This window comes from Microcaecilia unicolor, chromosome 4 (genome assembly GCF_901765095.1).
Source record: "Microcaecilia unicolor chromosome 4, aMicUni1.1, whole genome shotgun sequence".
NCBI classification, from domain to species: domain Eukaryota; kingdom Metazoa; phylum Chordata; class Amphibia; order Gymnophiona; family Siphonopidae; genus Microcaecilia; species Microcaecilia unicolor.
In genome coordinates, this window is record NC_044034.1 from 170,393,186 (window position 1) to 170,406,926 (window position 13,741).

The following is a 13,741-nucleotide window of genomic DNA, read 5'->3' on the forward strand; positions in this document are numbered from 1 at the left end:
TCACCTTTTCCCATTGTAGAACTATTTAAGAGAAGGCTAAAAGAAAAACGTAAGACCCCCTTCACTGTTGGCGTATTTCTAATATTTCTTTCATCACATAAATTATGGGTAAACTTGCTTTTACCCAGCAATGTCCATTGATTCCTATATCAGATCATGTCTGAGGCATACTGTGCAGCAAACAGACAGTTTTCAGTAACATCACAAGCCAAAGCAAACATGACTCAGTTGGCCCAGATCTCAAATGGAAGAGCAGTGAACTCCGGCTGCTTATTTTGCCTAAAACAAGTTCTGCACTTTTTTCTTGTACTGGAGCTCTGGAATATTTGAAACCTGTCTGATTGTTCACTCACATGCTATGCTGATTCTAAGTTTGCATTGTACAGTAAGGACTGGCGATACTAGTCTCAGTAACATGATTTCTAAGAGCAGCATATTCCCGTTCTCGATAGTCATTGCCTCAGTTCAAGTATCATGTTAAATGGACTGTGATAACGCAAGTCCTTCCTGTAACTGGGCTATTTCTGTGCATATCTCGCCCACACGCTTTTTGCTTTCTAAACTCATGTTCCAACAATAATTAACAAGAGTCTGAGCAACAGATGATTGTAGTAGCACAGCATTTGCAAATATGTGTGATAATCTCCAAGTAATTGAATGATGATTTAAAATAGTGTAAATATAAGTTGTTAAGAACAAATGTGGCTAATCCATTAATAAAGGCAATGTGGAGGGGAATAATCGAACGTCGCCAGCAAAATAGGTCACCGGCGATCTATTTTGGCGGTGGCGCAACAGCTGGCCGGAACCATATTTTCAAAAAAGATGGCCGGCCATCTTTTTTTTCGATAATATGGTGTGGGCCAGCGAAATGCCTTGGATTTCGCCGGGTTTGAGATCGCCACTTTTGTTTTTCTGCGATAATGGAAAAAACTGCCGGCGATCTCAAACCCGGCGAAATCCAAGGCATTTGGCCGTGGGAGGAGCCAGCATTTGTAGTGCAATGGTTCCCCTCACATGCCAGGACACCAACCGGGCACTCTAGGGGGCACTTCAAACATCTTTTATAAACAACCAAATTAGCTTCCAGGTGCATAGCACCCTTCCCTTGTGTGCTGAGTCCCCCAAATCCCCCACAAAACCCACTGCCCACAAGTGTGCACCATTACCCTAGCCCTAAGGGCTGAAGGGGGGCACCTACATGTGGGTACAGTGGGTTTTGGGGGGTTTGGGAGGGCTCAACATTACCCACCACAAGTGGAACGGGTAGGGGGGGGGGGGATGGGCCTGGCTCTGCCTTTCTGCAGTCCACTGCAACCAACAACAACTGTTCAAGGGACCTGCATACTGCTATCAGGGTGCTGGGTATGACATTTGAGGCTGGCATACAGGCTGGCAAAAAAGGTTTGTATTTTAATAATTTTAGTGTGGGAGGGGGTTGGTGACCACTGGGGGAGTAAGGGGAGGTCATCCCCCATTCTCTCCGGTGGTCATCTGGTCAGTTGGGGAACCTTTTTGAGGCTTGGTCGTGAAAATAAAAGGACCAAGTAAACCCGGCGAAATACTGCTTATCACCGGGTTTTATTTTTCCATTATCCGCGAAAGCCGGCCATCTGGTAGCCACGCCCAAGCCTGCCCATGTCCCGCCTTCGCTTCGCCGCCAACACGCCCCTTTGAACTTTTGCCGGCGAGGCGAAGGGAAAGCGGCGAAGGTATCACAAATGTAGCTTTCGATTATATGCTTTTCGCCGCTTTTGCGAAATTGCCGGCCATATCCCGATTTGTGTCGGGAAATAGCCGGCGATTACTTTCGATTATAAGCTGGTTAGTGTAATTTTGTAAGAGATGTGAGCATGTAGAACACTGTTTTACTTGCTCAGACAGGTCTTATCAAACTGTCCCAGGATAAACACATGTAAAAAGTAGGTTCTCATAGAACCATAAAACCTACTTTTTGTGTGATATATGTATAGACATTCCTGGGGGGTGGAGAACAGACAGGAAGGGGTGGGATTTGTACTTCTGTGTCTATTCTTACCAACATATAGAAACACAGTTCCACCTGCCTCAGAGCTGGATATGATTGAGGCCTACAAAATCCTGAGTGGTGTAAAATGGGTAAAAGTGAATCGATTTTTCACTCTTTCAAAAAGTACAAAGACCAGGGCACATTCAATGAAATCACATGGAAATACTTTTAAAACAAATAGGAGGAAATATTTTTTCACTCATAAAATAGTAGAGCTCTGGAACTTGTTGCCGTAGGATGTGGTAACAGCGGTTAGCATATCTGGGTTTAAAAAGAGGTTTGGATGAGTTCCTGGAGGAAAAGTCAATAGTCTGTTATTGAGAGAGACATGGGGAAGCCACTGCTTGCCCCGGGATTGGTAGCATGGAATGTTGCTACTATTTGGTATTCTAAATGGAATCTTGCTACTTTTTTGGGTTCTACATGGAATCTTGCTACTATTTGGGATTCTGCCAGGTACTTGTGACCTGAATTGGTCACTGTTGGAAGCAGGATACTGGACTAGATGGACCATTGGTCTGACACAGTATGGGTATTCTTATATTATTAAGTGTAAATGTGTGTGCCTCCTATCCCTGGGGTAATTGTAGAAAGGCACAGAGATGCATACATTTATAGAATAGATACCCCATATGTGCCTATGTGCATCTGCTGTATAAGTATCTTGGGAAATATTTTGGGTGCAATTCTGTAAAGGGCATTAAAAGTTAGAGCTAAAGATCTGAGTGCTAAGCTAGTGTTTTATAATGGCAACTTTGTTTGACAAAGCAGTTATAGAAACATTAGCTTAGGTTGGCAGTGATGCAGTGTCCAGGGCCATAGCAATCTATGGGGCCCTTTTACTAAACTGCGGTAAAATGGGGCCCTTTGCTAGTGGTGGCTGCATTTTTGCCATGCATCTGGGCCCCTTTTACCGCAGTGGGTGAAAATAGCCAATACAATGTGCAAGTTTCATGCCCTAAAACAAAGAACAAAACTGAATTTGTTGCAGGTCTCTTTGGTTAAATCAAGCTTTCATCATTTCATTCCAAAACTACTATGCATCCTTAATTGTCGGTACCTTCTGGAGTTTATTCCCAGAAGTCCAGGCTACATGACAGGCAGAATAAGGGCCCAGTTTACTAAGTCGCATTAGAGGCGCATTAGCGTTTTTAGCGGCATTGGCGTGCGCTAACTGTGTAGATGCCCATAATATTCCTATAGGCGTCTACACAGTTATTATAAGCACACTAATTTCTAGCAAGCGCTAAAAACGCTAACGCACCTTAGTAAACAGGGGCCGAAATTTCATATGCATCAGAATATCTGTGTTTTTACCCCTCTGCCACTCTAACCCTTCTTCTTTTTGGAATTTACCATAAAAAGCTATTGGGTTGATATTCAAAGCAATTTAAGTGGCCAGGAGAAGCTTAACTGGTTAGTGCCACTGAATATTAGCACTAACCTCTAAAGCCGTAACCTGCTATTATGTGAGTAGTCTAGGGGCAGAGTCAGGATTAAGTGCCAATATTCAGCCCTTAACCGCCTCAGTTAAGTGACCAAATCGAACCACATAAAACTCAGTCCTATCTTTATCTAGTTTTGCTGAATATTGCACTTTACTGGATACAAGACATAGCCAGCACAAACCCAAATGTTCAATGCCGATGTCCCGACATTGAATATCAGAACATAAATGTTCTCACTGCTGCTGACTGAATATTTATGTCTTTGGATTTATGCTTACATTTCAGTCTCAAAAAGTCTTAGAAGCCTGTTCACTGAAGACTTACAGTATTTGGTTTGAGTCTGTGCAGAAATCCAAAGCCTTGTTAAGACACCTTGGGGGACAAGACAACAGGAGAAGAGGAAGGCATGAAATATTAGGTTTTTTGATATGTATAGCAGAATATGATTTCAGGCCTTGAAAAATCCAACACAATGTGTAATCTGTAGGAAGAAGTGGATGTGTTTCACTTAGATGGTAATTATCTCCAGGTACAATTAAAAAAATAATTTCCATGGTTGTTAAAAAGAAAGGAGATTCAGTACATCAAAGGATTTTCTTTCTTTTTTTCTTTTTAAGAAAATTACATGCAAGCTGTAAAAAAGAAGGGTTGGCATTCTGTGTTAAACAATGCGCCAAAAAGCGGGATTGCTTGTAGTCCAACCCTATATTTATAGCAGTCAATTGGCAATTCAGTTCATGAAAATTATAATCATTGTCCTATTTTAAAAAAAACTTTTTAACGTTTGAACTCTTATAGATCAAGAAGTTCAACGACTGAAAATAGGAATGGAATCGCTATTATCTGCAAATGAAGAAAAGGTAAAAAAGTGACTGGCCATGATTGTATAGGAGCATACAGCTCTGTGGTCTGTGGGGAGACCACTAATATAATAGCACAGGGTAGCATATTCTACATAGTTTTACAGGCAAACCTTTCATTTTATAAACTCCAGGAGGGTGTATCACTTACAGATGTGGCTGCTAGAGCATTCCAGTTGACTAATAATAAGGTGTTGTCATGATGGATCAGACCAGTGACCCATTGAGAGCACAATCCTTTTTCTGACCATGCACAATCTGTGTCATTTGGAGTTGCGCCATACTGAGAGCTGGGTGAGTGCTGTGGTCATACACTGCACAAATGTGGAGGAGTGAAAAAAATGCTTCCAGCCAACTGTTTCCTCTCATTGGCAGTGGTGGAGTGCCAGTGGGCAAGTCACATAGGGCACAGCTATAGCTCAGTTCAGGGGCGCTTTGAAGCAGAACCATAGAGGAAGAGGCAGAGCTGATATGAGGCCTGTGTGCAAATCTAACTTATGGTCACTGCCAAACTTCTTGCATGCTGATAACAGCATGACCTGTGGTCATCCCACTGATGTGAAAGAGTGGTGGTGGGTAGTTGGAGGAAAGGTAAGGCAGAGGCACAAGGAAGGACAGTGACATGAGGAAAGGAACAAGTGGCAGCACTGTCAGCATACGGGGTGATGTTTGACGCATCGTGCAGCTTACCCTCTATGGCTGCCTAATAGTTCATGTTGAAATGAAAACCACATGTATAGCATTCTATTTGTTACACTTTTTCAACAAAATAGTTCAAAGCAAGCTGCTGCAAATTCATGGCAGATGATCAGAAACAAAACGCGGGTGCTAGAGGCTATTAGTGCCATACTAGTGCCTGCGTTTGCTACTGTCCCATGATCAGAGCCCCTGAGAACATGAAACAATGCATTTGCGGGATCTGAACGCAACTAGCATGCAAATGCATTCTAAACTTAGCACGCTGTCCAAGGTAATCCCTATGCCAGCTCAGAGCTGGTGTTAGGGTTGCAGACCGTTGGTAAGAATAGTGAGCCCTGTCCAGCATACATTTGCATGCTAGCAGGCCCCCATTCCCCCCAATGCAAGCCCCCCCCCCACAGGAGTAGGAACCCTGACACCCCCAGCAACATGGAGGCTGGAGGTCCGGCGGACCTCCAGTCTCCCTGACTCCCCCCCCAACACAAATTGTGGGGGCTGGAGATCCAGTGGTCTCCAGCCCCCTAACCCCCTCAGCATCCCCACAAGTAAGCCCTGGTGGCCCATTGGGCCGTGAATCACCCCAACCAACCTGGTGGCTTAGCGGCCCTTTCCCACCCCCCCCCCCAGGAACCTTTGTTGAAGGAGGGGAGATAGACTCCCTCCTCTTCCAGCAGTGCCGCCTCGAAAATGGTGGCAACCCAGCCCTGCCCAGTGCATCCAGGGATGCGCTGGGCAAGGCTTCACATCATGTAAGGAATGGTGTGCTCCAGACTGTTGTATTCTTCATTGGTCATTTCTTGTTTCTTATTTTCTTGTTTTAAATCAGTATTCCTCAAATCTCTCATGTCTCATTCTAAACTTTATTTCCAAGTGAATATGACTTAGACTACATCCACAATGAGTCTTTGAAATTTTTGTTTATGCTTTGGATATGTGGGTTTGTGGTTAAACCTAGGCATGCACCTGGGAGGGGTCTGGCTGTTAATTGTACCTCAAGCCTCTTATAAAGCTACATCACAACATTCCCTTCCAAACGTGTAATTGTTAAACCATCTGGAATCACTACATTAAATAAACCCAGTTTATCAGATTTACTGTGTACCATAAAACCAACTTTCATGTGATTTGAATACATGTGATAAAGACATTGATTCAGAACTTACTGCAGTGGATACCTTTGACCAAAAAGGTTATTGGATGCAGAGCGAGGGAGTATGGTTATAAGTATTGTATATTCTTACTTGCCAGAGAAAGATGGGATTCTTGGTTCTGAGTTGGCAGTTGCTTTCTCCCATTCTAGGTGTATGGGAGAAGGTCTCAATGAATCAGGCCATTTCTCAGTCTTGATACCTTTTAATCGGACTATATTGCTACAAGCAAAATAAACATGCCCGAATGTGACATATTTATGGTCATTGTCAAAATTTATCGTTCTTTGATGCTACAATGATGCTGACCCATTGTTTCTTCTTTGGGTTGAGGAAACAGTGTTTCTGGCATTTATCACATGAAAGATCAGAGTGCTAGAAAGTCAACTAACATATGGTAAATGAAGCCTTTTGCAAGCTTCATCCTGGAGTATGAGATCAGCCAAATATTACATCAAGATTTGGGAGACGTGGCCTTATTCTTTGGCAGAACTAGGCTCCTGGAAAAGCATTGAACTAATAAAACCAAAGCACTAGAACACAAGACTTAAACTTTTTGTCCTGTCTTAGTGGAATTGATTTCATGTGTAGTTGCATGCCAGCTATAGTAGAATGCATCAGAAGTCTTCATGCTCTTTATTCTTTGTAGTCGGCATACTTCATTTTCTTTTTCATTAAAAATCATAGAAAATGGGTGTTTCTTTTTTCAGCCAGGGAAGCAATAGGAAAATATTTAAGGAAAGATGTGCATGATGGGCCCAATATTTAAAAGGACTTATCCAGGTAGCAGTCCCACTGACCAGGGCCATGCATGGATTTTCAACTGCATTATCCGGTTAATGCTGCTGAAAATCATTACAGACCACCTCGACAGTATCCAGATAGTGCTGGAGTGGAGCCTGGGCACAGCTGGAATTTATCGAGAGACCAATGATTATTCAGTTGTGGTATCCAGATGACTAACCATCAGGCTTATTTTCGAAAGTAATCACCAACCATCTTCCGACATAAATCGGGAGATGGCTGGCATGGCCGGCGATTTCGCAAAAGCGGTGAAATCGGTATAATCGAAAGCTGTGTTTTTGACACCATCGCTGCTTTCGCATCGCCGCACCGGCGAAAGTGCAAGGGGGCGTGTCGGCGGCAAAGCGAAGGCAGGACATGGGCGTGGCTACCAGATGGCCAGCTTTTGCAGATAATGGAAAAACAAAAGCAGCGTTAAGCAGTATTTCGCCGGGTTTACTTGGTCCTTTAATTTTCACGACCAAGCCTCAAAAAGGTGCCCCAACTGACCAGATGACCACCGGAGGGAATGGGGATGACCTCCCCATACTCCCCCAGTGGTCACCAACCCCCTCCCACACTAAAAAAAATAAAAATAAAACACTTTTTTCCCAGCCTGTATGCCAGCCTCAAATGTCATACCCAGCACCCTGACAGCAGTATGCAAGTCCCTGGAGCAGTTTTTAATGGGTGCAGTGCACTTCAGGCAGGCAGACCCAGGTCCATCCCCCCCCCCCACCTGTTACACTTGTGGTGCTAAGTGTTGAGCCCTACAACCCCCCCCCAAAACCCACTGTACCCACATGTAGGTGCCCCCCTTCGCCCATAGTGTAGAGTTGTGGGGAGTGGGTTTGGGGGGGATTTGGGGGCTCAGCACCCATGGTAAGGGAGCTATGGACCTGGGAGCTATTTGTATATATTTTTTTTAATTTTTAGAAGTGCCCCCTAGGGTGCCCGGTTGGTGTCCTGGCATGTCAGGGGACCAGTGCACTACAAATGCTGGCTCCTCCCACAACCAAATGCCTTGGATTTCGCACGGGTTTGAGATGGCTGGCATTTTTTTCCATTATCGCTGAAAAAACAAAACCGGCGATCTCAAACCCAGCGAACTCTGGCATTTGGCTGGCCTAAACCGTATTATCGAAAGAAAAGATGGTTGGCCATCTTTTTCGAAAATACGGTTCCGGCCAGCTGTTGCGCCGCTGCCAAAATAGATTGCCGGCGACCTATTTCGCCGGCGACGTTCGAACATGCCCCTCCATGTAACTTACAGCAGCACAATTTGTGGCCCAAGTTATCCAGTTAGTTGTCTGATACTCGTGTTGAATATCACTGTTATCTGGATAAGAGCGGCAGTTGCTGGTATTCTTGGCTATTCAGTGACGATAATTAGATATTGGCCAGTGCTGAATATCGAGGTATAATTTCAAATGCCATAGCTGGTGTTTAAAATAAAACTCTGGCCACAGAGTGTGAATATTGCCCTGATTGTTTGTAATATTAGGATTGAGGCCCACATCTGTTTGATTGAGTGATGTACACAGGCTCCCTTGTTCCATAATTTTAGCACCTAAATGTAAGTGCTATTTCCACACTAAGGACTAGATATTTAGTCATCAGCTGTGAGCGTTTTACCGACCGCCACCGGCGTTATTCCCGAATATTCAGTGCCGGGTTATTTCCAGGCTTCAGCATTGAATATCCAGTTTATGTGGCACTGGCTAACACATGGCCAGTTATGTTGATATTCAGAACTTTACTGGCTATAAAGACAGGACTGTATTTTATGACATCCCATTTATGCAGTTACCCTGGCCAGTTAAGTGCTAAATATCAGTACGTAACCAGCCAAGTGCTGACTTCGTCCCCGGATTGCCCTCCAAATAGCTGGTTTTCATTTAGGTACTAAACGCTAATTCTCAGCAGCAATAACCAGTCAAGTGCTGCTGAAAATTAGAAGATAGCCTCGAACAAGCAATTTCACTTGAAGCAGTCATTTCTGGCTGGTTAAATCATTTTAAATATTGACTGGTAGCACGTACGTGTGTGAATGTAACATTCATGCACATAAGTTCTGTGCGATCTAAGCGCTTTTGTGAAAATTGTGCACCCCCTGCCAACATGCAACACATCTCAAAGGCCCCGTGCTTTTCTTGTTTTTAAAATTTTCGTGCTCCCCTTCGTAGTTCCCATATTTAGGGCCATGCTCCCCCCCATCAGTATGCCACTGGTCCTTCCTGTGTTAGTGATAGGGATTTGGCATGTGCTGCCTACTGTCCGTGGTGCCAGTGCATGCTACATCTAACTTGGCCTGTCGGGGGTCATTTTAAAAGCTATTCGTGAGTGTAAAGACTTTTTTACATGCAGAAATAGCTTTTATACAATCGTACAACACATATAAAAACACATATAAAAATTGCACTCCCAGAAAGTGCATGCCCATTTCTACACAATCTGCATATAGGAACTTCTGGGGGCACATTGTGGGCAGGGTAGAGGTGGAGTTTCTGTGTACATACGTATTTCACAAAATACATGTGTACACATAGAAAGCTTTTATACAGTTGTACAGCACATTCACGCATAGAAAGTGCACTCCCGGAAAATGTGCACCCACTTCCATACAATCTGTATATAGGCACTTTTGGGGCATATTGTGGGCAGGGTAGAGGTGGAGTTTCAGTGTATGTGCATATTTCATAAAATACATGCGTACATGTAGAATTCATGAATTCATTCACCGATTTTCATTCATCATCTTTTGAGCATTTGTGAGCTATCGGAGCTGGATCTGTGGGAGTTTATTTTATAATTGTACATAGGTGCCTATGTTGTCTTTATAAAATAGGTGGCTTTTTGGACATCTCACAAAGGTATCCTGTTATGAAAAACATTCTGTATCGGAGGTATTCAGACCCAGTCCTCGGGCACATCCATCCAGTCGGGGTTTTAAGAATATCCCATATCTGGAAAACTCTGACTGGCTGGGTTTGCCCTGAGGACTGGGTTAAAAACCCCTGCTCTATATCACTAGAGTCAGATGATGTGATTAGTTTTTTTCTTCTTTGATTATTTCTAGGACCGGCGAATAGAAGAACTCACAGTATTACTCAGTCAGTATAGAAGGGTAAAGGACTTCATGATGGCAGCTCATGGTAATACATTAGAGTTTTTGTTGCTATTATTATATAATTGACTCCCAACATACTTTAACAAACACCAGTGAATTCTTGACAGAGAAGATTTAAGAATAAGCTACAAGGATTGCTTTTATGATGGTACCAACACACCTAAAGATCGTTTCAAAAAGAGGCGCCGGGATGATGTGTGCTAATGGCAGGTCTGTCTGCAGTTTCACGCTTAACTGTAGGCGTGAGCACTTACACTGTGTCAAAGGCTGGTGCAAGTGTTTGTGCCTAACTGTTGACAGGTGTGTAACACCTAGAATTTTGTAACATGCACACTTAACTCCTAGATACACCTCTGACCTGCCCATGCCCCTCCCACATTCACATTTCCCTTGAGGTTGCGTGTGCAACTTCTAGAATAGTGACTAAGCACCAATTAATGCCAATTAACAGCCAATTATTAAATGAAGTGGTGCACACGACTGACCTTATTCTATAAATTGCATGTGCAAATTTGTGTGCAAAGCATACATTTTTGGTGCACAACTTTATAGAATTAGGGGGTTAGGAAGGAATTCTATAAATGGTGCTCAAAATTCAGTGCTGGGAAAAATCAGCACTAAGAGCATTTCTTTAAAGGGCTGATTCCCACACTTAACTTTAGGCATCAGACTTGCACCTGCTGAAACCTGGGGTAAATGCTGGCACCCAAGATAAGTGTGTGCTGAGGCAGTGTTCTATAACTATGCATGTAACTTTTCAGAATGCCCCTCCCGTTGCACACACCCCCTTTGAGATACACACTATGGGAGTTTAGCGCCTGCCTTATAGAATAGCCCATAGCCAGGTGCATGGGCAGATTTTAATGAGTGCTAATTAACATGAGTAATTGGTTGTTGGCACTCAATTATTGATGGTTAAGAGCTCGTTAACCAATTAATTTGCCCTGACATCTCGGCAGCACACCCAAATCTGAGCACCATATATAGAATCCAGAGGTGTACAATAGAACATTTCAAATCTAGGTTTGCACCTGGTTTAGTGTTTCAGCTCCAGACCCTGTCTGGGTCTTTTGACTAGTCAGGATTACTAGCATTATAGACCTTAATGCAAACATGACTACTGCTACCTAGTATTTGCCATATCTCAAAAAAGATATAGCAGAATTAGAAAAGGTTCAAAGAATTGCGACCAAAATGATAAAGGGGATGGAACTGTCCCCATATGAGGAAAGGCTAAAAAGGTTAGGGCTCTTCAGCTTGGTAAAGAGATGGCTGAGAGGGGATATGATTGAGGTCCACAAAATCCTGAGTGGTGTGGAGCGGGTGGAGTTGAATTGATTTTTCACTCATTCAGAAAGTACAAAGACCAAGGGACACTCAGTGAGATTGTATGGAAATAGTTTTAAAACAAATAGGAGGAAATATTTTTTCACTCAAAAAAATAGTTAAGCTCTGGAACTCGTTGCCGGAGGATTTGGTAAGGGTGGTTAGCATAGCCAGGTTTAAAAAAGGTTTGGACAAGTTCCTTTAGAAAATGTCCATAGTCTGCTATTGAGATGGCCATGGGAGAAGCCACTGCTTGCCATGAGATTGGTAGTATGGAATGTTGCTACTCTTTGGAATTCCGGTATCTTGCTATTCTTTGGAATTTGGAATGTTGCTACTTTTTGAGATTCTATAATGTTGCTACTCTTTGGGATTCTGGAATATTGCTACTATTTGAGATTCCAGAATGTTGCTACTTTTGGGGGGTTTGCCAGATACTTGTGACCTGGATTGGCCACTGCAAGGATACTGGGCTAGATGGACCATTTGTCTGACCCAGTGTGGCAATTCTTATGTTCTTATGTTTAGTGCTACTGGAAATGCTGTGCTGTTTAGATACACGGGATAGACAGCCCTTCTGTGCAGAGCTCGTACTCTAGTCTAATGCAGTTCTCCTGGCTAGCCATGATTTATTGGTAACCTAAAAATGAATTCAAGTTCGTACATATTAATATTCAAACACTTAAAAAAACAGATGATAAGACTTAGTCCAGTTAATAATGTGTCAGTACCGTTGTACCTGCTTTATTACTAAAACAGAGTGGAAAAAAGATCACAGTGAGTGACCTAAAGAAAGCTTTAAATTCTATTACAGAAACATTTATACTTGGGTTCTCATTTTACAGCTGCTATTTATTTGATATTCCACATTTTTCAATGCTGAGGCACAAGGTGGGTTGAATCTCAATACTGTTTTTGCCTTCACTTCCTCCTCTGGTAGATTGCTCCACGTATCCACCACTCTCTCTGTGAAATGCCATAGACAGATGTTATTAAACTAGCACCACTTGTTCTAGGCTCTGCTGAAAGAACTTTTCCTGAAAACACCAAAGACGAACTTGAGGGAAATTCAAGGAAGTGGGGTCCAACCAATAAACCACCAACAGAACTGTTCAAACCAGAGGTATATCTACAACTTTTATCAACAACTAAGAATTTAGTGTTGTTGGGGTTATTACAAATGGAATTGAAACCTGTAATTCTTACATGTGACACAGACATTTTCAAGCAACTCCACTCCAGCTGCAGCATCACCTCTACTGCCAGAAACCAAGTTATCTACCAGGTAAGAGCAGAAACTGTTAAAGCTTGTGTTCTTGATTAGGCAAACACCCCAGCTCATCTGTGACTGACCAATGAATAATGCCAGTGCCACTATTAGCCTCTCATTTACAGTTGAACTCTCCACTCATTCCCCAGAACTAATGGACTTATGACCAGACATAGTGCAGCATCATTTTAATTTTGCTCTACGTTTAGAGGTTCTTGCTTAGTGTCAGGTCAAACTGGGCAGCCCAGATTTGGGTTTTACCCCCCAGACAGACAAGTTAATGTACAACCCTGGCTCCCAGGAAACATCTTCTAATTGCAAAGCACTAGTACTTAAAAGCGTCATTATCCAGCTTCCCTCATTAGATTAAACATAAATGTTTCAGCCTCAGTCAACAACAACTGATGGGCTTGGAGCACCTCTCTCTAGCTTTACACATCTAAACCCCTCTATGTCTATGGAAGAGGCATGGCCTAGTGGTTACAAGAGTGTGCTGAGAACCTGGGAACTAAGGTTCAATTCCCACCTCTTGCATTAGTGCTTCTGTGACCTGGGCAAATCGCTTTACCCATTCAGGTACCAATTTAGATTGTAAGATCTCTGGAACCCAAAGTCAAGAGAACATCTGCTGCCTGCCAAGTCTCCCAGCAGAGAATGGTAACAGATGTGGGGTACTTGAGGCCTGGGTAGGGGTGCCAGGAAGAGCTTTTATTTAAGGGAGGCCAGTGCTAATATAATTGCAAGTAATTTGCTGATGGTCTGCATAGTGGTCATGCACTGTTGTCCTCTTCATGGCTTGAATCCAGCCCTAGATCTTCTGAATGAACATCTTCTCTCACTGCCTTCCTGTCTTTACTTCCTTCTGTCCTCTCATGCACAAACCTCCACTTTCTTCTCAGCCTCTTCCTCCCCTGCACTCCCTGCAAGTTCAGTTTTCCAGAACACCCCAGTGACTGGTGGCATAAAATGGGTCTCCAGTGTTTACATGTGTGGCTTCCCCCATTTCCAGCATCTTTCATGGAGGAATAGCGTAGTGGTTAGTGCAGCA

General features: G+C 43.2%; 1 protein-coding gene across 1 annotated transcript in view; it reads left to right on the forward strand.

Annotated features, from left to right (window-relative positions):
- Positions 1 to 13,741, forward strand: part of PPFIBP2 (PPFIA binding protein 2) — a 310,354-nt gene that overhangs the window by 248,786 nt on the left and 47,827 nt on the right. The window contains 5 exon segments of the mRNA XM_030200947.1: positions 20 to 49; positions 4,276 to 4,337; positions 10,047 to 10,122; positions 12,440 to 12,546; positions 12,641 to 12,708. Coding sequence (XP_030056807.1) covers positions 20 to 49; positions 4,276 to 4,337; positions 10,047 to 10,122; positions 12,440 to 12,546; positions 12,641 to 12,708 — 343 coding nt within the window.